The following is a 22,212-nucleotide window of genomic DNA, read 5'->3' on the forward strand; positions in this document are numbered from 1 at the left end:
GGATTTGATTCGAAAAGCGAACCAATGAAAGAGAGAATTTGTAAAAAAATAACTTATTATTTAAAATGTTTTAACAATTATGCATTAAAAAGTATGAATTATGTTTAGGTAAAAATATATATTAAATTGTTAACTAATCTGCTTTTTTACTTAGTATATTCTGTTGTAATATATATATATAAAACATTAAATACAAGTTTCTGTAAGGTTAAAGTAAATGTACAAGAAAGCTTGAAAAAATACAAAACAGATAAAAGTTACTTGTTGATGTTTAAAAATGTCTCGGCATTAAAATCTTTGATATCAAGTAATTTTATGTTAAAATTATTGCAAAATTTTCAATTAATATCAATACACGCGAGAGCTAGTGAAATTATAAATAAGTGCCTTTTATCAAGTTTTAGATGAAATGTCTATAACTATTATATATTGTCTACCCGCTCTCACAGCAGCAACAACAACAGCAATACGAAGTTTATGCCAGTCGCTCAACATTACCGATTTTAGTAGGTTGACGTCATTGGGCTGACCAATCAGCGGGTTGTGCCATCTGCATGTTTAGTCGCACGTTCAGAATAGGTCCCCTGTTCATTTGATCGCTCAATATCAGCGCCCTCCAGTAACGGTTGTATAAAGACTTTTGTTATTAGATTATACCGACCATTATTAGCATGGTTTTTTTTATTTTACATCGATAGCATCTTAATGGTGATATTATCCCGCAAACAGTAAATTAACATTAGAAAAGTCATTATATCGCTTTCCGATACAAGAATAAAGCGTGCCTGGATAGCAAAGTTAAACATTTTTATTAAACGTACAGTACGTAGATCCGTTTAACGTAATTATAACCAGGGCTGTGGAGTCGCGTAAAAATCTACCGATTCCGACTAGGGGCGGACTCGTTACCGAAAGAGACCCGGAAATTTTGATGTCATCGCGTGACCTCAATAAAATATTCAATAAATAGAGTTGTAATAAAGATAGAGCGTAGAATCTTTTTATTCCAAAGCTAAAAGACTTCTCTAGGTAATATATAAATATGTATTCGATAATTTTTACTTTTCCGGCTGTTATATATAACAGAGAAAAAGTGTAGCGCTCGGTCAAAAAATGACCCCTCCCAAATTTTTACATTTTTGGACTCGGGACACCTCGAAATTTCGATAAACGCAAAAGATTCGAGGTTTTTTCTATATGTGTGGATGTTAGACCGTGTGTGGGGAGTACGATTTCGTTCATCCCGTTTGAAGCCTAATAATTTCTGTTGTCAGAGTGGTCGGAATCGGAGTCGGTTGGTTTAACACAGGAGTTAGTTATTTAAGTCAAAGTTGTTGAACTAAATCATGTCCCCATATACATTCTAACATCTTAGGCGAGAACATCTTAGGCGAGAACATCTTAACGGGTTTTACCGTACTATTATAAAATGGCAAAAAAGCTTATTTTGAGGGTAAAGACGAGTTTTATTTTATTTTTTTAAATTTTGAACGCTAATAACGAGTAAAATATTCATTAAGAGATGTGACACGCGCCACTTTTATGTCTTCACCCCGTCGACCTTTAATTAAGAACCAAAATTTAATAGTATTAATGCCCCTTTATACGCGAGCCACAGTGCCACATTTCGTTTCTTAAACTTTACCCGTTCTGAGATATTGTTTAATATCTCGGAACAGAAAATAAAGAAATTAAACAAATTAGACGACAACACACACGCGTGCGCGAATTTTTCCCCTTTATTGACTTTTTTGAGGGGTTCTGGAGGTCTCCAAACGTGTAGATTTGTAAAAAAAATCTTGGAGGGTCAAATTTGACACGATTCCAATACTTTTCCGTTTTATATACATAACAAGTTGGTAAGTAAAAAGGAGTCGGAGTCGGCGGATTTTTTGAGGACTCCGACTCCACTGCCCTGATTATAACAATTGCAAAATACAATTATAAATAAAATGCAATGCAGGATTATTGAGCGATGTGAGATTTTTCCACGCTCTTATCCAAAGTTCAACTCTAAGAAACATGCAACGAAAATAACTATACGATTACATATAAAATTATATTAATAAGTTGTGTATAATCTATATATTATATATTTCTAAAAAATTAATTAGGATGATAACTTCGTTTACAGATAAAAACTACCTTATTTACGAACAATTTCCAATTATTTTACACAAAAATCTTCCCGTTATTTTTACATATAATCTGTGCTATTTATCGCTTTTTCTGCTTATTCCTCGAATAATTGAAGTATTATAAACTTTTACTATTTATAATTAAATATATTCGGAAGATGTTGCTCGTCTATGGCGGGTTTAAGTAAATTAACTGTTCTGTCTAAATATACAGTATACGTAGGAAAATCTTGGCCGATACTTTCTTTTATCTTCGTGCTCCGTGGTAAATTGTAATGTTGTTAAATTGAATATATACGCAACAATTCTCTTCTTTCTCCGGATATGGATTTAATCGGCTTCCGCTCTAAGACGTTGTGGTAAACCTTGTAAGCGTGCGATAAATAGCCATAAAACATCCTGCTGGTAAAAAACCAAACTTGTGTAAAAGAGATAAGTTTGGATGTAGCTAATGATGGCAACGAGCTGGTCTGCGTAACCGTTACTACAGATATCGCGGAGAGCCAAATTTAGCAGAGTTTCGCTGCTTATCGTTTGCTAGCTTTGGGTTTATATTATCCACTGCGGGCACTCCTCGATTTACAACAAAACTCCAGGAATCAATCGTGTTCGTACGTCGAGGAGCGCCTTATATATTTCTTGTATTTTGTATTCCTTAATTTGGAGTAATAATTTAACTACTGGTATTTACTATTAAAAATTGGTTTAATACGTTTTAGAGCATTTTGACTATGGATCAGCTGTTAAATCCCTGCGGGACAGTATTTGAAACTTTGCATCTGACAGATGAAGAAATTGATTTTATTAAAGAAAACACACTAGCGCAGAGTAGAAGCGAGCTGTGGTTTGTGCATAGATCAGGTAGAATAACTGCTTCTGTTATGAAAAGTGTGTGTGGAGCAGATATGGAGACTCCGCCAGTTTTCACTGTGTTTTACAAGAGCTAATTGTAAAAAAATTTTCTTCCCAGCCAGCTCTACTCCCACGAAAAGATTCAGAAAATGTACAAATTTTATAGAATAAAATACTTTACTGTACAGCAAATTGTTTAGTTTGATGTAAAAATTGCCACTCTTAAGCAAAAAAATGAAAACCCAGAAAGTATTACAGTATTGAATAAATATTGTAATTCATTTGACTAATAATCAAAATTTATTTATTTATTTTACATATTATTGGAACTTCAGTTGACAAAAGATTTTCACCCCCCGAATAACAAATTATTTTATAACAAATTAAAATTATATTAATCAAATGGGACTACACTGATAAGTTTATTAAAGCACAACTTGTGACAATTTTTTCAATTGTTTGTTACAAAATCTGTAGTTCTAACTATAAGCAGTTCAGTTGGTAGTGTAATACCATAATAAATTAAAATTGATAAAATATGAGTTAGACGACAATATCGAGGTCGACAACCAAACCAACAGCAACCAATATGGCGCGCGCTTCTTAACCGGAGTCGTGTGACGTCACGTGCACCCCCTCTATTGTCAGTCGGCGATGTAAACCAACTCCGATATTTGCTCCAATCAATTACAGCATTAGTACATCTCGTGGTCTGTAAAACTCTCCTCGGGCCTAAGTCAAACCTAGTTCAATACGCGAATAAAACGAAAAAAAGTCAATCAACACAGGGGAATAATCGGTGTCGCCACTTTTTTTAAATTGCTGATTCGAACATTTCAAAATTAGGATGTTATAAATAAAAAAGATTGTTTTTTTATTGTGAGTAGAAAATAAATATTTTCTTTATTAGTAGGCAAACATTACGTACATAATATAATACTAAAGTAATACAATAATTACAGTGGCATATTCAAAAATAATTAATAACAGTGTAATGTGGATATTAATTACAAAAATAATACATAAAAGTAAGAATAATAAATAGTAACACACCGACATTAATAATAATAAGTAACAAAAGATACATTGTATGTGATACAATATATAAATACGAGGCACGCGCAATGCCGAGAACCGAACAACGCGCGTACCAGTTTCGAAGTAGTTAGGGACGCGTGTTAAAAGAAACCTAATGTTTGCGACTTAGAATTTTTGAAATCGTAACCGATGTTACTGGTAACTGTCGGTAGTTACCGAGTCGTTTAGAAAAATGTGACCTAAATAACCAACCGCGTTTAAAATCATTGTTACGACGTCACCGGTTGTCCCGCGGTACTTAGCCGAGTTCCAGTGGTTCTATGGAAATACGAGACGGCGGGCGAATTGTATCGTGTGACGAACGTGGCCGCGATTTTAAAAATGTAGAGAAAATAAAACAACATTTTGTTTCCGCCACGTAAAGCCGTGTCGTCCCAAATTTCAGACAGCGAGAAAAATAGCCAGAGAATGCTACGAAATTATTAATTTGGCATAATGTTTTTATAAATTTATTTCGTTTCGTCGTCATTTTACAATTTCTACGAAAATCGGAGAAACTAATAATTAATCGAATTTAAAACCGGCCTGGTAGAAACACTAGTAACAACGGACTGGCGTTTCTTCGGAAGGAGTTACGAGATTTTGATCCCGACCGACGATATAGTATCGGTGCAACCGGGCTTTTTTTTATATCTTGCCGTACAATTAACTGCGCGACAACTCGATGGCATTCCCGTTTTGTTCCCGTACACGCGAGTCTAAATAAATAGCAATTGCGCCAGAAATGGCTACCGTAAGTCGGAAGGCGATTAGTTTCTACGTTAACTTTTACTCGATTCGGGGTCCGGTAGTTACGTGTGGTGGGCAAAACCCGCGACGCGAATGTCGTTAAGTCGGAAGTGGCCAATATTTTATAAATGAAAATTTAAGTAGAAATAGAAATGGCCACTAACGCTGCGCAGTCCACATTTAGACTAGCGTCGTAGGTTTTTATCATTTTACTATTAACGCGGGATTTCCTCGGTGCACGCGTTACATCGAGTTTGCGGGACTTTATCGTAAGTAACAGTTATAAAAAATAAAATTGAACGTGTGGAAATTTATATTTCCTTTTAAAATATTTAAAATTTTGTAAACCTTTTGTCTATTTAAACGTAAAAAACGTGATATTTATATAAGAAATGCATATAAATAAAAATGTAGATGTTGGTTTGTTGAAAATCTTAAATCTCCGAAAGTTCTTAACTCCTTTGGCCCGAAAATTTAATACTATCGATGCGCTTTATACACGAGTTATTACCATATTTGGAAATCGACGTCGACTTGTTTTTGACTTTATTTGGCCGACAAAAGGAAAAGTCGTCAACAAAGTAGAATCGTTTAAAAATGAAAGTTTTTAACAGGACGCGACTCGTAGGCTATTGGCGCGACGTATTCGCCGAAAAATGCACTCGATGCGGTAAACCGCCCGACCAATTTCCTCGGTGCCACTTATATTTAACGTCGCGGAGAAAACTGTTTACTAAAAGCTATTTAATTTGATATTTTTATCAAATTAAATAGCTTTTAAATAGTCTAAAATGTACGAATTCGATATTTATTTTCCCGAGCGTCGGACGGATGTCTGCAATGCGACCGGCAGGGCGGCGCGACGTTCGTTGGAGAAGGAAAGTGTGGCGAGTGGTTGTTCGTACTGGAATATTCGTGGTGCCAGTCGAAATAAGACATGTCCCGTTTTCTTCGATTCTTCGTCCTTCTGCTCGCTCGTGCTTTACTGTCTTCGGCATTAAAAGGCGCCGTCGAATTGGACAGCTTAACTTTCGATAAGGTTTATACTTTATTCGTGTTAATCGTCTATTTTACGTTATTGTTTTCGTTATGTTTTCGTTTTGTCACTGTTGTTCTATTCCTTAATAAGTGTACGAGTGACCGTGTGCGTATAGGGTACGCACGCACGTACACTACGTACGTGCCCTATATGTACTGTACCTACGCTGCGTATAGCCTGTTACAAAACGCGGAGCTTTATATTTTTGTCGACGAGCTTAAAACTCTTTGACGAAATCTAATTCGTTTCCGGTAAATTTATAAACTTGGCATCCGTGGCGGGAGAGTCCGGGGGCCCCGCGGCCACGGATGTCTTGACGCCATCGCCTCCCCGGATCCATCCGTCCGACCGTTGGAGTCGTCCCCCTTTTGGGGTTTGCGGAGTGGTTTTCGACCGCTCGGTTCCGTCGACGTCGCCCGTCGCGTTTTGCTCCGCCGGCGAACGGACGGGGGCGATTTTTGCCGACTCGCCGACGGCGTGCCGCCCCGTCTCGTCGGTCGGTGGGGTTTCTTAATTTTGATTCGTCGTTAGAAAATTACTCGGACGACGTTCGGTTCGTCGTCGAGTCGAACGTCCGTCGTAAATTTCGCGGAACCTTTTGCGTTTTGCGGTGCCCGTGCGCGGGGAATGCGGTTTGCGGAAGACGTAATTAATAAACCGAGCCAAAAATCTAAGAAAACTAAAAGCGCGTGGAGATTGTCCCGACCGGAGAGCCTACGTACGTGGAGAGACCGGTCGACGCCCGCGTCGTGGCCGAAAAGGTCGGACCCGCTCGAGCATGGGCACTATATTTCTACAATTAGCTAACCGTACTGCATAAAAATAGTTCTTTTTCTATTAATACAAATACTTAAAAAATCCTAAAAACTAAATTAAAACAATTTATAATTTTATGTTTTGGACAATGTTAAGAAGAAAATTTGTTTAATTATTTCTGTTCAATTTCAGTGATTGTTGAATATTGGGAATGGAACAGAGAAACGAGATAGACAGATTAATCTTACTCTAATTCAATATTGTATACGATCGTGTTAATTAAAGCAAATTTTTTTGAAATTTTTTACTGTCGGAAACGTTAATGGTGGCTGACGGATTACGAACGATTATCCAATTGGTTGAAAGTAAAATTATGAACGGGTATTCCTTTTTTGCATTTCGTTTACAAACTTTAAAAACAAACCGAAACTATATTATACAAATTAAAAAGTAGCTTATTACCAAATTACTGGAACGAATCACAAACAATGAAGAACCTTTAAAATCCAGTAATGCAATTTTAATGAAAACATCTAACGAACATTTTTTACTTTGCCCGAGGCCTGCTTCGGGTTTTTAATCAACAAAGTTCCAAATTAGGATGCATAGAACAAAATATATTTGAAAAATTATTTTTAAAAATTTGGAACAACACATAATATATATAAAAATTCAAACAGCAGACAATATAGAAACCATAAAATATATAACTAACCCATATACAAAAAAATTTCTGTTTGCCATTAGTTATATTTTAAAAAATTTTTTGTATATGGGTTAGTTATGGTTTCTATTTGACAGTATGCTCCAGATATGCTTTCAAGCATTTTCAATAACTGTTTAAAGTTTGGCATTTTCCTGCAAGACTGGAAAACAAAAGTTTGTTTGTGCCAAATTCTACACCTGGAAACTCTCGGGACTCCAATCCGTATCACCCTTATTCCAACTGAGGAAGATTCTGGAGAAATTAATTACTAATAGGCTTAATTTGCATGTAGAGTCCGGGCCTTGGTATGCATCGTTTTCTTACTAATTCTCATTACTTTTAAATTAGCCACTTTTTCTTGACTATTTCGGTGATGTATCGCTATCACTTTCCAAAGAAAATACCGGAAGAAATAAGTGTCACATCTAAGCCTTTAGATTTCCGGTACGGTTCAAATATAATAGATGAACGAATGTTTTCGATTCTTTGCCCAGAATGTGCTTTGGATTTGCTATCGTTCCAAATGTGGAATGTCGAGAATTTTGAACATTTTTGAATAAAAATTGCTTTAACCAGTAATGAATTGATAATAAAGAGTTGAATGAATGTACCCCAGCACTATATTTTAATGCTGTGGTAGATCTACAAAGGAATAAAATATAATTATTGATGCGTATGGTCTATATATTACTATTTCTCACTTTTTCTGTTGTTATGGGCAACGACATTTTTGTGACACCAAACTGTCTCGTTACTTCATTAATTAATGTTTAAGTACTTAAATTGCAACATCCATAACGTCTTTCTCTTGTGCATTGAAAACTTTACATTATTACGTGACTTTTGAGGTCTTAAAAATGTTAGTTATGCAATATAAATTTGGGAGTGCACAGTCTGATGTCGACAAAACTTTTTTCAAAGTACAGTATTTTAATTCCTTTCAAATCCCTCACAATTAACCTTCACCCTTTCAATTTGAGGGCAGGTGTTAATAAACCAGTCTAATGATGTAAACCAAGTGCAAAAGATGATGAACAAACATAATTTAAAACCATGCTGTTTATCATTTTTCAATTTTTGTTTTAATAATTTCAATAGTGTAACAAAATTGCCAATTAAATTTTTAAGTTAATAATTTATAAAATTTGAAAAGTTTATTAAGAGACAGTTTAATAAATTTATAGCTTTGTAACAGATTACAGGATTCATTGATGAATAAAAAGTATATGAAGTAAAGAAGTTCCAGGGTGATTGCACAGGATTTTAATCAGTGTCATCTACACTAAGTGCCAGTGTCACACATAGAAGTTGTCAACCTACTCCAGAAATTCAGGGAAACATGATTGGTCTGTGATAATAAATGTTCAGGCCTGTGCAATCACCTTCTCCTGCCATCAGGACAATTTTGATGTGTTCTTCCTATGTTAGGGGCATTGTGTTTTCTGTTCTTCAATCTGTAACGACAAAGGAAACACATTAATTACTCTGTTGAGGTAGGTCAATAAATCTCTCAGCAATCAATTCCTTGTGAAATTCTGACCCTAAATGATGTGTCACATAACCCCCTTTCCATTTAAAATTTTGCAGTTGCATTCAATATGGTCACCATCAAGATGGGAGTCATGCGTGTAACACATATCAATCCTGGTCTAATGTGTTCCTGATGTGAGCAAATTAATTTTGGATACATTCTATATTCTGTAGCAGAAGTGTTAAGTGACTTTTTTTCCACTCTGTACATTAGCACTACATGTATTGCAACAATAAGTGCCATTTCACACATCTGTAAGCATCATATGCTCCTTCTACAAGGAATAACATATTGACTACTTGTCTCGTGTGTGCAATTTATTCTCTAACCAATTCACTACTTTCTATGTAATCTGTTCTATGTAATCAAAGTAAGCATATCTATACTTGTAAGGTCATGTACAACCTAGTTATGCTAAGCAAAACTAGGTACAGTGGTACCTCAGGATACGAAATTAATCCGTTCCGAAACTGAGATCGTATCACGAAAATGTCGTACTGTGAATCATTTTTCCCCATATGATTACATGTAAAACCAAATAATTCGTTTTAACATGAAAAACACACTCAAATTAAAGCTAAGTGGTACATTAAAAAAAATAACTATAGTAAGGAAAACACTGAAAAATCATTTTGTAGTTGTAAATGTATAAATAACCATGATAGAATAATAATTGATAAAAAAAAATGTTTTATTTGCACTTTACCTTTGAGGATAGAGAACGGTGGAGGTGTAAATTGGTGGGGGAAGAGAGGGAGAAAGGAAATGATACTAAAACTGAACTTGCTTAACATAATGTAACAATAACTTAAAAATAACTTAGAAAAGATTAAAAAAATTAGTGTTGTTTTATATATATATTTTTAATTTTTTATTCACTGCTTTTTGCTTTCTTTCCTTTACTTTTGCCAGCACTTTCACTGGATAATGGTCGCTTGGTAAAATATCTGTCCAAAGAGGTTTTGCTTTGCCTACTTTTTAAAATGTTTCTAAAATGACTTAGGCAAATGTCATTACTCCGAGCAGCAATACGGCCAGTGTGAACCTTTTCGGGATGTTTTTTTTCAATAAAATCGGTCACTTTCCGATAATACCTGGAGATTTCCTCTATCGAGCGAGATCCTTCCATGACAAAGCAAACGCGCGGACCGAGACCGACGAACAGAAGTGAATAAAAAATGGCGCTGCGAACTAATGTGACATCGTATGGTGAGTTTTTGTTCGTATCGTGGAGCAAAAATATGTTCGAATTTCGTATCGTATCCTGAAAATTTCGTATGCTGGAGCGTTCATATCCTGGGGTACCACTGTATGTATAATAAAGAATGTCTAAGATCATCCATGATTGCAGGTAATGCAGGTCATTATATACTCTTTCAGGTGCTTGAAAGGAAAAAATCACCAACTGTTAGGTCTGGTGGTCTTGGGACCACTTGCAGAACACCTGGTCATTTTGTCCAGCACATCCAATCCATCTGTTTGGCATGTTCTTGTTGAGAGTATTGTTGACATAAGAAATTTTTGAGTTAATGCATCTGCAGTCCCCATATTTATAAACATATTCTAATAAGTTTTGATTTTATAACTATTTGAAATCAAGAAGTATTTTTCTGCTCACCTTTATATGTGGACAGTAGTAATGCAATTATCATCAAGCAATACCACAACAAAGATCATCTCAAAACTCTAGTAACTAGAGAGAGAAATCTCAGCTGAGGGATGGATGTATCAGCTATAAGGAAGAACAACAACTCTCATATGCATAGCAAAATTTTTATGAAAAATCTGACCATTCTTTAATGACCTCTATGTTGACACAATCTTGCACAAATTATTGGGCTTTGATATATTTATATTATTTTGCTTTGTGTTTTTTTTTTATATTTAAAAAAATGCAGTAAGAATTCAAATAGTTCTATATATCTAAATAATTTTTACTACGCATTCTATTTTGAAATTGTAATTTGACCGACAAAGATTCAGTTTGCAATCAAAAATGCTAGTTTATTGATATAAACTTTCAGTTGGTGTTTAAAAGTGTTTAAGTATTGTGTGTTTATGAGAATTACTTATGCAAATTTCCAGAATAGTTGCTTTAATATATAATGCATACAAAAATACAGATTTAGAAATTACAGGAACAACAGTTATTTATTGGAAATTGTTATTTTTATTTTGCTTAAGTTGTAGCTAGATTCAATGCTTTTTGCATGCTTACTATAGCAATTTCAAATTAAAATCATAAGACTCCATGCAGGATAATTTGTGATTAAATCTGATACAGATTTTTAATTTTACAGGTTCTAGTCTCATTCGTTTCTTCTATCTGTAGGTTCTTCATAATACTGAACAGTCTTTCAACGTATGCATTACTAAAAGGAACAGAAAATCCAGCCTTATGTTAAGTGGAACAGTCATTATTCCTTAATAGTTTCACTCACTGTTTATCTGCTGGTTCCGTTACATCATCATCTGTCTCTTATTTTGCCTGTTTATGAAATATCTGCTTGTATTTGATGGATATGAAGATTTTACAATTAGAAATTTTATTGTGAAGTAAAATTGAGTTTATTGGGTTCAAAGATTTGATTGGGATTAACTTTATCAGTCTTAAAGTAGTATAAATGGCATTTTAATGTAGAATTAGAATACTTTGGAATGTTTTGGAAGAAAAGATTAACCTGGAGCAGGACTTGACCTTGCATTACCATGCAGATGTGTTTTTGGTAACACTGATGAGACCACTGTCTGATTTTCACTTTCAGATCTACTGACTGACCATATAAGATTCAAGAAGCATAATTGTTAATTTATCTTCCTGGTAAAGAGGTTGGACATTTGAGTCTGCTCTGAGTTGATCTTGTCCAGAATATTATAAATTATTGAATTTAATTTTAAAATTAATGTATTTAATAACAATAATAATAATAAACAGCAGATTAACTACTTACTTTTAGTTCAAATTTTATAATTTTGATTATGGTCTAGTCAAAATATAGCATGAAGAAATCTGTCTTTTAGATATTTGGTGGTGGTTATGTGTATAATGAATTTAATTTTTATTTTCAGATAGTAAATAAATTTGAAGCTGTAGTAGTGAAATTTGATATTGCTTATCCATATGGAGAAAAAGAGGATGAGTATGGAAAAGTTGCAGAGTCATCACAGTTTACTCCAGAACTTCTTGTAGCTGAAGTCGGAGTAAAAGGTAATGAAAACATGTTTATATAATAATACTCTTCTTAGTATTGAAAAAGAAAAATTATTCAATAATCTCCTAAGTCATTTATTTCAAATACAAATGTTTGATTATTCAAATTATGTACAGAATGATCCAAAACACTTGGACATATTTTGTACATCGTACTACTGATAAGAAAGAGAATATGGAGATCAGTTTTATGTTACAGGGAGACAAAAATTTTAATTAACATAATGCATTGGACTACTGCACATATAAACTTTTTCATAGAGGTGTAATGTAATGTACAAAAGACAGGGTTACACAATTTAGGATTCAAATCGAGGCGTGGACTTGATGGGAAGCAAAATGTATGATCCAAAATAACACTTATGTAAGTAAAAATCCACAATAATATTTATTAGATTGAACAGTATTATTTATATATAAACAACAATGATTATAGCAGGAATTAGTAATGAGTATACATTTCAAATATTCAAAAAAAAAAAGAAAAAAAAGAGTCAAGATTAGTTATATACAAACGTGGGCTTTGTGTGAAATTTAAAAGAAGGATGTAATTTTTAAGTTTGGGATAGATGGTTGGTGCAGCCCACACCGACTAACTACTACTAGTACCAATGTCAAAGTTGCTAATTGTTTTATTGTCCCGTAAACAAAAACTCCTTTCCCGATTTTAAGTCATTCAAATTACAATGTTATTGTTTTATTGTACTCAGAAGAATGTTTTCTTTAATGTTTAATTAACAACTAGTTTTGTTATATCTGATTAATTTTATATTTTAGCCACAGTTTAACCAGAATTCCGGTAACCCTGGTGTTTCCGGCATGCTGGTCTCCCCATTTTTATGCAGCATAACAGTCATTCTGTCACAATACCGTACTATGAATATTTAAGTGAAGTGTGGGCATATATTTTTTAATATGTATATATGTGAAAAATATCATTACTTTAAACTGTAAAAAAACAAAAAAACATATTTCTGTTTTAATAGAAACATTTTGAATGGGGTTTGTCACACTCCACCTTATCAACACCTGATTAAAAACATTCAAAATTGGATTTTTCTAAAACAAAAGAGAACACCTGGATAGGTCTCATTTAATAGGGCCAAAAAGATTTTGTAAATGTTAAAGTACGAAGTTCACCAGTGGAAAAGTGAAAATTTTTATGTTAAATATTCTATTTATACTTTTTGGTATATTTGCATTCCTAATACAAATTTGATGTTTTTGTAATCATGTATTCTTCACTATAAATATGATGACCATATTAAAATACAGTTACTAAAACACCTTTTCTAAGCTGTACTAAGCGTTCGATTTACAATTTGTTATGTTATTTGATTTATTTTTCTTGAGAAAGGTCTTTTAACAAGACCGAAAACGTTAGAAAGTTTTTCTTTTAAACTTTGGCTGCAAGAAAAGGTGTTTTAGTAAGTGTTTTGATATTACAATATGCAGTCTCAAACGATTTAAAATACAGTATAACAGTCAGCACATACCTCTTAATAATGGACACCTCTAAATAGCAGACAAACTTATCAGTCCGGATGGTGTGCTGTTAGAGGTTTTACTGTATAATAGGTTTTTTAAGGAAGCCACAGATCAACTAAATTATTTCATTTTATTTTGAAAAACACATTTCATCCACTTTTTTGCCTCTCTTTAAACCCTTTTTATATGAAAATAATTTACAATAATTATAAATACAACTTCCTAAAATAAATTGTAAAGAATTGTATTTCTATTCTCAATCCTTTGTGGTAGTTCGTAACGAGAGATTTGTAAGTCCACGGATAAATGTTACAAATAAAATCCCTTCTTAGTGAGCATTTTCATGACGTACCCTAACTGTCTACCAAATTTCACCTCTTTAGGTTCAGTGGTTTGCTCTGGGCGATGATGAATCAGTCAGTCAGGACAAGTAATTTTATATATTTAAATGGCAAAATTTTCTATTACACCTTGCCAAAATATGTCTCAAACAAATTTACACTATGTTATTTGTTAAAATGTTTATAAAGATTGTTATCCTGCGGCAATTAACGTTTTTATCTTGTATGCCTATCCTGCATACATTGGTTATGCCGCTATGGTATTCACAATGTACAGTACTTTCTCCATGTTTTATTTAATTTAATACCATTATTTAGATTAAGTATATTAACAAAAACGTGTATGATTGAATATTCCTTTAATGCTCTCCGAACACGGTTCTTTTTCTTGTTGTGTTACAAAGATTCCAACTTAACGCGTTTCTTTACCCTATTATCCTCACAGGGAAATAGGTCGCCTCCTTTTCTTGTACAAGTATATAATATACGCATGCGTAACAAAAACATGATAACTGACTTATAAACTAACTAGCTGTTACCTGCAACTTCGCCCGCGAAAATTTTGCAAGCAAACCCCATTTATATTCAGTATTTCAACAACCATAGTAATTGTTATATAACACCTACCGCTGAGAATGATCAGAATTGCCGAGAATCAAACGAACTATTTTCAATTTGATCAATTTTCTGGAACATTAACAATCGTTCTATAATCAAACCAATATGCAATAACAAATTCGAATTTAAAACGGTTCGAACATTTTTAAAATCGAAATAGATAAAAATATAACAATGTCTTAAATGTTATTAATTTAATACACCTAAGTACTCGATGAAGACTATATCCTCTCCCTCTCCCCCGAGGGAGAATTTCGAAAAATCCCTTCTTAGCGTGCATTCCCATGGTATACCCTACTAAAACGCAGATAAAAACAAAAAATTGCATCTAAAATAGTGCAGTAGAAGCGGTTCTTCCGGTTAAGACTTAATCCTCTCCCTCANACAATTTTAAAATATATGGAAAAGGGATATATTGTCATTATATTTCTTTGTTACTTTCCTTGTCGTCGTCATTATATTTTTTGTGTCATTTATTTAATATGTTTATAGGCTAGTTGTTCAGTTGCAATATTTTGAATGCTACTATAATTTCTTCTTTCTTTTGGAAATCCTCGGTTGTTCGTTGATAAAATTCAAAGTTGTATACTTTAAAAATATTATATCACATATTTAGTGGTGGGACTCGACAGAACTTCTAACAACATATTGTTCGTGAAATTTTTTCCTAAATATTTGAATGCACCACTCAAAAGCAAAATGCTTTATCTCCATGAAAATTGAAAATCAAGTTGCAAGCTTGTCATTGTACCTAGTTACAATCCTTTATCGATACTGTTTTATATTTAGCGTGAAAAACATTCTGTACTTATTATCGAACATTTTTCATGCTAATTATTGGACAGTGCTGATAAAGGACATTTAGCTATTAATCATTATGACAAATGTTTAACTTGATTTTCAATATTTTTGGAAATAGTGTTTTGTTATTGAGTGGTACAACTCTCTCCCAACCTGTTGAAATTACTCCTCTCACATTCAGTTGAGATCTGTGTAGTTGGTCCCCAAGTGTCTTTCTGACTAAAAACTTCAGTCATCTGATTATTATTCTTTTTTACCAAAATGTTACATATACATTTTGTTTGGCTGCTTTAGATTTTTAACGAAGATTAGTACTACTTGGTATAACTTTTATTCCAAATCACATTGACTGTTAGAGAGGTTGCAGCCGAAGTTTTTGTCTCTAAAATGTATGTCAAGCGCCGACATCTTGTAATCCTAGAAGTTTGACAGTGGCGTTTGGAATGTCAAGCATGGCGAGTAGAAGTTTTGCTTAAACATCTGCATTTTTCCATGTTTCGGGTTAAAATTATGACATGTTTTATTAAAATAATGATTATGTAAGCATTTGTGAATAACATTGTAAAGAAACAGATGATCATAAATCCAGAAATTATTTAATTATCTAATTTTTTGCAACTGATGTTAAGTGCCTGTAGAATTTTTATATATTTGTGTTCATAATAGCTTATCATAATTTTGTAGAAGTAGGTTTGTTCTTTCATGGCATCTTCTACCATCAACAGCATAATACGTTTGTAAATTTCTAAAAATAATTTTCTGAGCTACTTTTAGATTTATATAAGCCACTACTTTCCTCAACAAAAGTATGTCGTGAGAATTGTCCTACTATTATATTGCATGGTAGGAGAGACAATGCTAATTAAAGTCAAGAATAATTATTTTGTATTTTAAACAATCTATAAATATTTTTAAAAAGTCTAATTTATTTATTTACATTTGCTAGTAACCTTTGTCAATCTTAAATATTTCTGCCATTTTTCAGCAATATCCCATGAATCAGTACGTGATGTGAATGTGAGGTGCAACGTGTTTTACTTTGAATTCAAATGTCAAATGTGTACTTCTGCTTGCCGTCCAAGTTTAAAGTTTGAATTTTGGCTGCAACCTCTCTATTATGTTAATACTTAAAGACAAAAAAACCTATTCCAACAACACTTTAAGGTGCATAATGTATGTGTGCCACAGGCAATTTCTGAGTGTAAAATTATCTGTAGCATATGAAACATCATTGTTATTAGGGTGGATGGGCTTTGTCATCTGTTGCGACCTTGCTGGAAGATTATTTCTTGCGATATTTTGTAAAAGTAAAGGCAAATGCCATGAGAGCTTCAAGACTGATGCCTTAAGAAATTATAACTGGATCGTTTTTCAATGTCCATGGCTCTACAAATCCCACAGTGGAGAGTTTAGTTTAAGTTAGATAATGTTAGGGAATTAAATTTTTCTCTAGGAGAAATCTCTCTCACAAATCAGGACTTGTATGAGTTTGTGGCATCTGGTGCTAGGTACTCCTCTGAACAATGATTGTTTTCAATCACTCCAAACATTAACTAATGACAATTTTAAATGCCTTTTTTAAAAATAAAGTCTGTAATATAATAATAATACCATTTATGATCCAGTAGCATTATTTTAGTTTGGTATTTATAGACCCCAATGCAACTTTATATTTGCATACATAAAGTTGTAGAAACTAAATTGCTGAAAGTAGAAACTTTGGTACAAATATTTTGTAATGGGTTGTAAGGTTCAGAAAATTTTACTTTGTTCAAGGTTTGGAGAAAACATATTTGTCCATTTTTCATACGGATGCCAAGGTCATGCAGAAGACCATAATGGTAGGTATTTATTCTGGCAGATTACTGACTAGATTTCTAATGGGTGTTTTCAGATTATGGAGACAGAGAAAATTCGGACCTGGCCGATCATTATGGAGTCAGCAAAGAAAACTTTCCAGTGGTGAAGCTGTTTGTGCAGGGAACCAAAGAGCCATACACATTCACAGGGGAGTTCAAGTCAGAAGAACTGAAGGCATTCATTAAGAAACATTCGAGTAAATATCATTTACTTTGAAATGATAAAGTTGGTAGAGGGCAAGAGTCTAAGTTTCAGGCTTTGTTTCAAGCAGAAGTGCGTCTGGTGTTGGACAAGTGTCTGCGACAATTCGATGAGCTGGCGGCCAGATTCATGAAGGCTGACGAAGAGGAGAGAAGGACCATTGTTGAAGAAGCACGAGAAGCCAGTTTGAAATTAACAGAAGAGGGTGAAAAGAAATCTGCTGATGTCTATATCAAGATGATGCAGAAGGTGGTAGAGCGTGGAGATGGGTTTATCGCCAGCGAAACAGAACGAGTAAAGAACATCAAGGAAGGTAAAATCACTTCCAGCAAGAAGGAAGAAATGCAAGGAAGACTTAACATACTTGAGTCTTTTGGGTCAAAAGATGAACTATAAACTGATTTTTCCTTTAAGAATATTGATTTAAGTTATCATCAATTTCCAATTTTTAGAATTATTATTTGTATATATGATTGTCGTTCAGCACATTTTAATATGTAAGTGGCATCTAGTGCCAATCTTTATATTTTTGATGATTCTTACATAATTCAACTGTTTCTACCATGTTGGTTACATGCAATTTCTGGTCAACTGTCTCTTTTTAATCCAGTGAATTTCACACGTTTCCATTTTGTGTGTGTCAATGTCTACACGTACATATCTAGTAGCCCATTGGTTAGTTCTTTTGTCTAAGTTCTGGTTCTATTTTAGAAGGTCAAAAGTGTCCAACGTCTCTTAGAGCAGTGAAAGATAAAACTACATTTTAAACCATTTTTATTTACAATAAACATACAAAACTCATCTCTGTGTAAGAATTAATTTTTTACCTCTCATCTTTTGTAGAATGACACACAGAGTTTTTCTATCAGAAACCAGTTTGGGGAAGCCACAAAGCCAAAATCCATGATAGGTCAGATTTGCATTATGACAATGCCTGTTTGAATGGAAAGGATGCCACATATGCTGAAGTTGGTGATTTTGATCAGACTGAGGGTACAAAAACTTCAGCCATTGTAGATTCTATTCTGGGTCTACAAAAAAGCTATGTCGCAGCCATTTTCCATGGGTCTTTGAAATGGCAGGCATTAATAGTGTACTATGGGACAGTGCTTTTTTTGACAATGTTTTATTTTTGTTGTTGATCAAAGAAAAAATGAAGTAGATTTTCAAATCAAAGAAGAGATTCAAATATGCAAATTTTGTTATTTGATGCACAATTTCCATAAATGTGAAACCAAATTCAAAAATATTATTGTTTCAGTGTATTATGATTCAGCTATATTTCTCAGTAGACTCATTCTATAGACACCAATATTTATTTAAATTTCTATCTAAGCTTCCAGTGTATTTGCAAAAGTAGAACTTTGCATGATGATAGAACTGGTATATGAACACATGAGAGTGCTTGTTTTGCACAAGTACAGTACATGGTGAGTGATATCTGCTGAAAATCCTAATAGAGTGCAATCTATGCATCCAACACAACAGGCATAGCAGTAGCAGTCTGTGTGGCTGAGGCTTTAGGTTATGCCTAAGAAGTTGACAAATTGTTGATATACATTTTTGTCATTATCTCTCTGTGCAGCAGTGGTTGAGGGACAAAATGATCATGATGGTGTACATATACACAGGATGAAAAGTTGTTACCAGATGAACCGATATAAGTTTGAGTGGTTGTATAATGCATAGAGGCTGTAGAGATGATCACTATTTGTGTTCTGGTAGCCTATTTTCCTTTGGGTTATAAGAACTGTGTGAAATGAGCTTCAGCATGTAAATGATCAGCATTGACAACCATTTATAAGCAACATTATTAGGATACAATATAGTTCTATTGTTTGAATTTTTAAAAATTTAGTTGTTTTTATTTGTAATGTACTGCAGAAAACACAGAATTTGTTGATGAAAGTAGTCTTGCAATGGAATTTGAATGTAAATATTCAAAACTGATTGCAATTGAAAAGTCTGAGAGAAATGAATCAAACTTTGAAGATTTTTTTTTTTTTAGAATGAGTACAAACTTTTCTTCTGAGACATCTGCATCATGTACTGTGGTCTAAAGTACAGTATATACATAGTGTGTGTGTTTGTTCATGGGGAAACTGTATGTAAGTTGCTAAAATAAACTTCACTTATATGAAATAACAAAAGAAATTTGTATAAAATGAAAGGACTCGGGGAAATTTCATTTGTTTATGGCAAGATTTTCCTCTGCTTTGGAGGTTATGGCCTTTGCCTTTTCCCTTGAAAGAATTAGCCAGAGTTGTTAGAGGAGGCGTTTGGATGAATGCTTCCACTACTGAGATGTGCTGTCTGGAATTTTGGTTATCACTTATGTTGAGAATCTGGTGAGACATTGCACTAGTGTCAATGTTCAGAGCTCCTGAGAATCCTCAGCAATGGATTGTATTCAGCAGGTAATGCTTGACTGTTTCAGGTTGCTTGCAGTATGTGCAGTTAGGTGAGTGAATATGTTTTCATGAGTGTTAGAAGGCATTCAATGCAGAGTTGCCATTCTTGCTCATAGTCTGCTAATATTTACTTCCATGTTGTGATTGGAACTCTGAGTAGACCACCAGTGGATAAACCCCAAGATGCATATTATGCTTTGTGATATGCTCTATGTTGCCAGGCTGCATTCGGCCAATCTTTCCAGCTTTGTGGAGATGGCATTTAATATCCGAAGTGGATAAATTACAGAAGCTCGGTCATATGATGGGTCTAGTGCCTGTCTGTCTGTCCACTTTATCCTAGAGTACTGCTTTCCTTTTGTGTACTGTGGTTCAAATGACAATCAGCATAAAAGTAGAAACATTTCCTCCTGGTAGAGAGCTTAACTATTTTGGTAGAGACATGTGGTTTTGGAAGGATGAAATAAAATAATGTTCTTTTTCTACCAAAATATGTTCAGACAGAATATCCATGTTCTATTTAACATTTGTTCACTTGGCTAAACTGGCTTAAAATATTTAGACAAGATAGTTTCTAGTTACTTCAAAATCAATATAAATATATACTGTAATAATAATAATAAATATACCTTAAACATATTAAAATTAAATATCACTATGAAACAAGTGAATTTATCAAACTATTAATTTTTTAAATATTTCTTTCAATGTACGAATTACAAAATATTACCAGATCATAACAGACTAAGTTCTCACTTGACTGGAGTATGTGTAAATGAAACAAAATACACTGAGGAATCATGAAAAAAACTCCAGTGCATACTTTGTTGATGGAATATGGAATAACGTTTTCAATCACTGTTCTGGATCTTCTTCAGGTCCTGTACTTTCAAAACAGAATGCATAAAGAATTTCTTTTAACTGTCTTAAATACTCCATTTCTTGAATGTATTTTAACATTTAAAAATCAGTGTCGTACATCTAAAATATTAAATTATTAAAGGGAATTTACAAACTATGGTAAAATTAACACAAAAATAATAATAATGTTCAAGCTATATTTTTAATTGCATTTTTCAATAAGCACTGGGTTATGTATGGTCTCTTGAATAATGAATGTCATATATAAATGTCTTTCATCCTTTTCCCTTTCATCTTGGCCTTGTAATTTCAAGTGCCTCAATGGTCCTGATGATGATTAATCTTTGTGTTCTATGGATTAGGGTGTTCTTGAAATCTGCATAGACATCATCATCTGATGCATAAATGAACAGTATGATGGAGAGTTTTTTTTTTTGTTGGGCTGCAATTTGAGAAAATTTTATTTAAGACCTATCAATTCTCACTGTCTTCTGTCCATCTGTCTTTCCTTAATCTTGAGAAGAATCAAAATGATGAAATCCGAGACCAGATATGGAAAACTTAGGGGCGGGAGGTCCAATTAATTATATATGAATTTTCAATGCAAGCTGGAAGCCACATTATTTCAATTCAAAACTTTTGCCCCAAAAGAAGTTAGACTACTGGCACCACACTATTATAAAATCCATAAATTTTGAACTAACTGGAGAGATAGATCTCAAAAACTCACACCTTTAAAACCCAGCAATGAATTTAATAGAATAAGAACGTTTTTGACCAGTTTCACTGTTGTTAAAGGAAAAGTATGATGTAGGGTTCAAGCCACTACTAATTTGAGGTAGAGAGCATATATTTTAAATTAAATAAATTAAAAATATGATAAAAATTGCAGCTTAGCATTGTGATGATGCCACAATAAATAATTGTCCGTTAATGCCGTTAATATCAGATATATGCTCTGCAGGTGTTTTTTGTAATGAGTAGGTGGTGGAATTGATTTATTCTAATTTACAATTGAGTCTGTGATCTGCTATTGAAATTTTGTGTATTCCAGTCAGTGGCAGATTTAGCACTTGAGAGGCCCCAAGTGCAATTCAATTTTGAGGCCCCCTCTAAATATTTTCATTACCCCTACACCCTGCAGTGTGTATCCTACATGCATGTTTTTTACTCTGGTAGGCACTATACTGGTGGTCCAAAAAAGGTGAGACAAGGAAATAATATTGAAAATTAACCAATATAAAACTACAACAGCCTGACTGTATTTAAAAGGTTACTGATATTCAGATTGTATTAATCATGAAAATTGAAACTTATTGGTACAAGAATTATTAAGTTTCAATAGGTAAAAGTGTTAAAAACAAAAAAATTAGTAATTCATAGATATAAAAAATAATTTATTTTTAAATTTACTACTGATTACCACTCACAAAACATGTCATAGCTGGTGTTATTCATTTCTTAATTTAATTTAGGAAATACTGGTAAATTATTAATCACTTTTATTATGAAAAATAATAATAATTAAATAAAATAATTTTTTTTAATTTTGAGAGCTGAAATTTGAGGCC

The 22,212-nt window shown here is 33.4% G+C and overlaps 1 protein-coding gene across 1 annotated transcript; it reads left to right on the forward strand.

Annotated features, from left to right (window-relative positions):
* The first annotated feature begins 5,657 nt into the window (after positions 1–5,657).
* Positions 5,658–19,553, forward strand: LOC111640193 (endoplasmic reticulum resident protein 29-like). The gene is made up of 4 exons (XM_023386195.1): positions 5,658–5,856; positions 11,919–12,057; positions 17,203–17,364; positions 17,440–19,553. The coding sequence occupies exons 1-4, from the start codon at positions 5,755–5,757 to the stop codon at positions 17,763–17,765; spliced, it is 729 nt and encodes a 242-aa protein (XP_023241963.1). The 5' UTR covers positions 5,658–5,754; the 3' UTR covers positions 17,766–19,553.
* The last annotated feature ends 2,659 nt before the right edge of the window (positions 19,554–22,212 follow it).

This window comes from Centruroides sculpturatus, unplaced genomic scaffold (assembly GCF_000671375.1).
Source record: "Centruroides sculpturatus isolate CEXI.00-Female unplaced genomic scaffold, Cexi_2.0 scaffold1209, whole genome shotgun sequence".
Classification (NCBI taxonomy): Eukaryota; Metazoa; Arthropoda; class Arachnida; order Scorpiones; family Buthidae; genus Centruroides; species Centruroides sculpturatus.

Coding starts and splice junctions, on each gene's coding strand:
- LOC111640193 (XM_023386195.1), top strand. CDS start 5,755: ATGTCCCGTTTTCTTCGATTCTTCGTCCTTCTGCTCGCTCGTGCTTTA. Junction 12,058..17,202: donor AGCTGAAGTCGGAGTAAAAG/GTAATGAAAACA, acceptor GGGTGTTTTCAG/ATTATGGAGACAGAGAAAAT. Junction 17,365..17,439: donor ATTCATTAAGAAACATTCGA/GTAAATATCATT, acceptor TGTTTCAAGCAG/AAGTGCGTCTGGTGTTGGAC.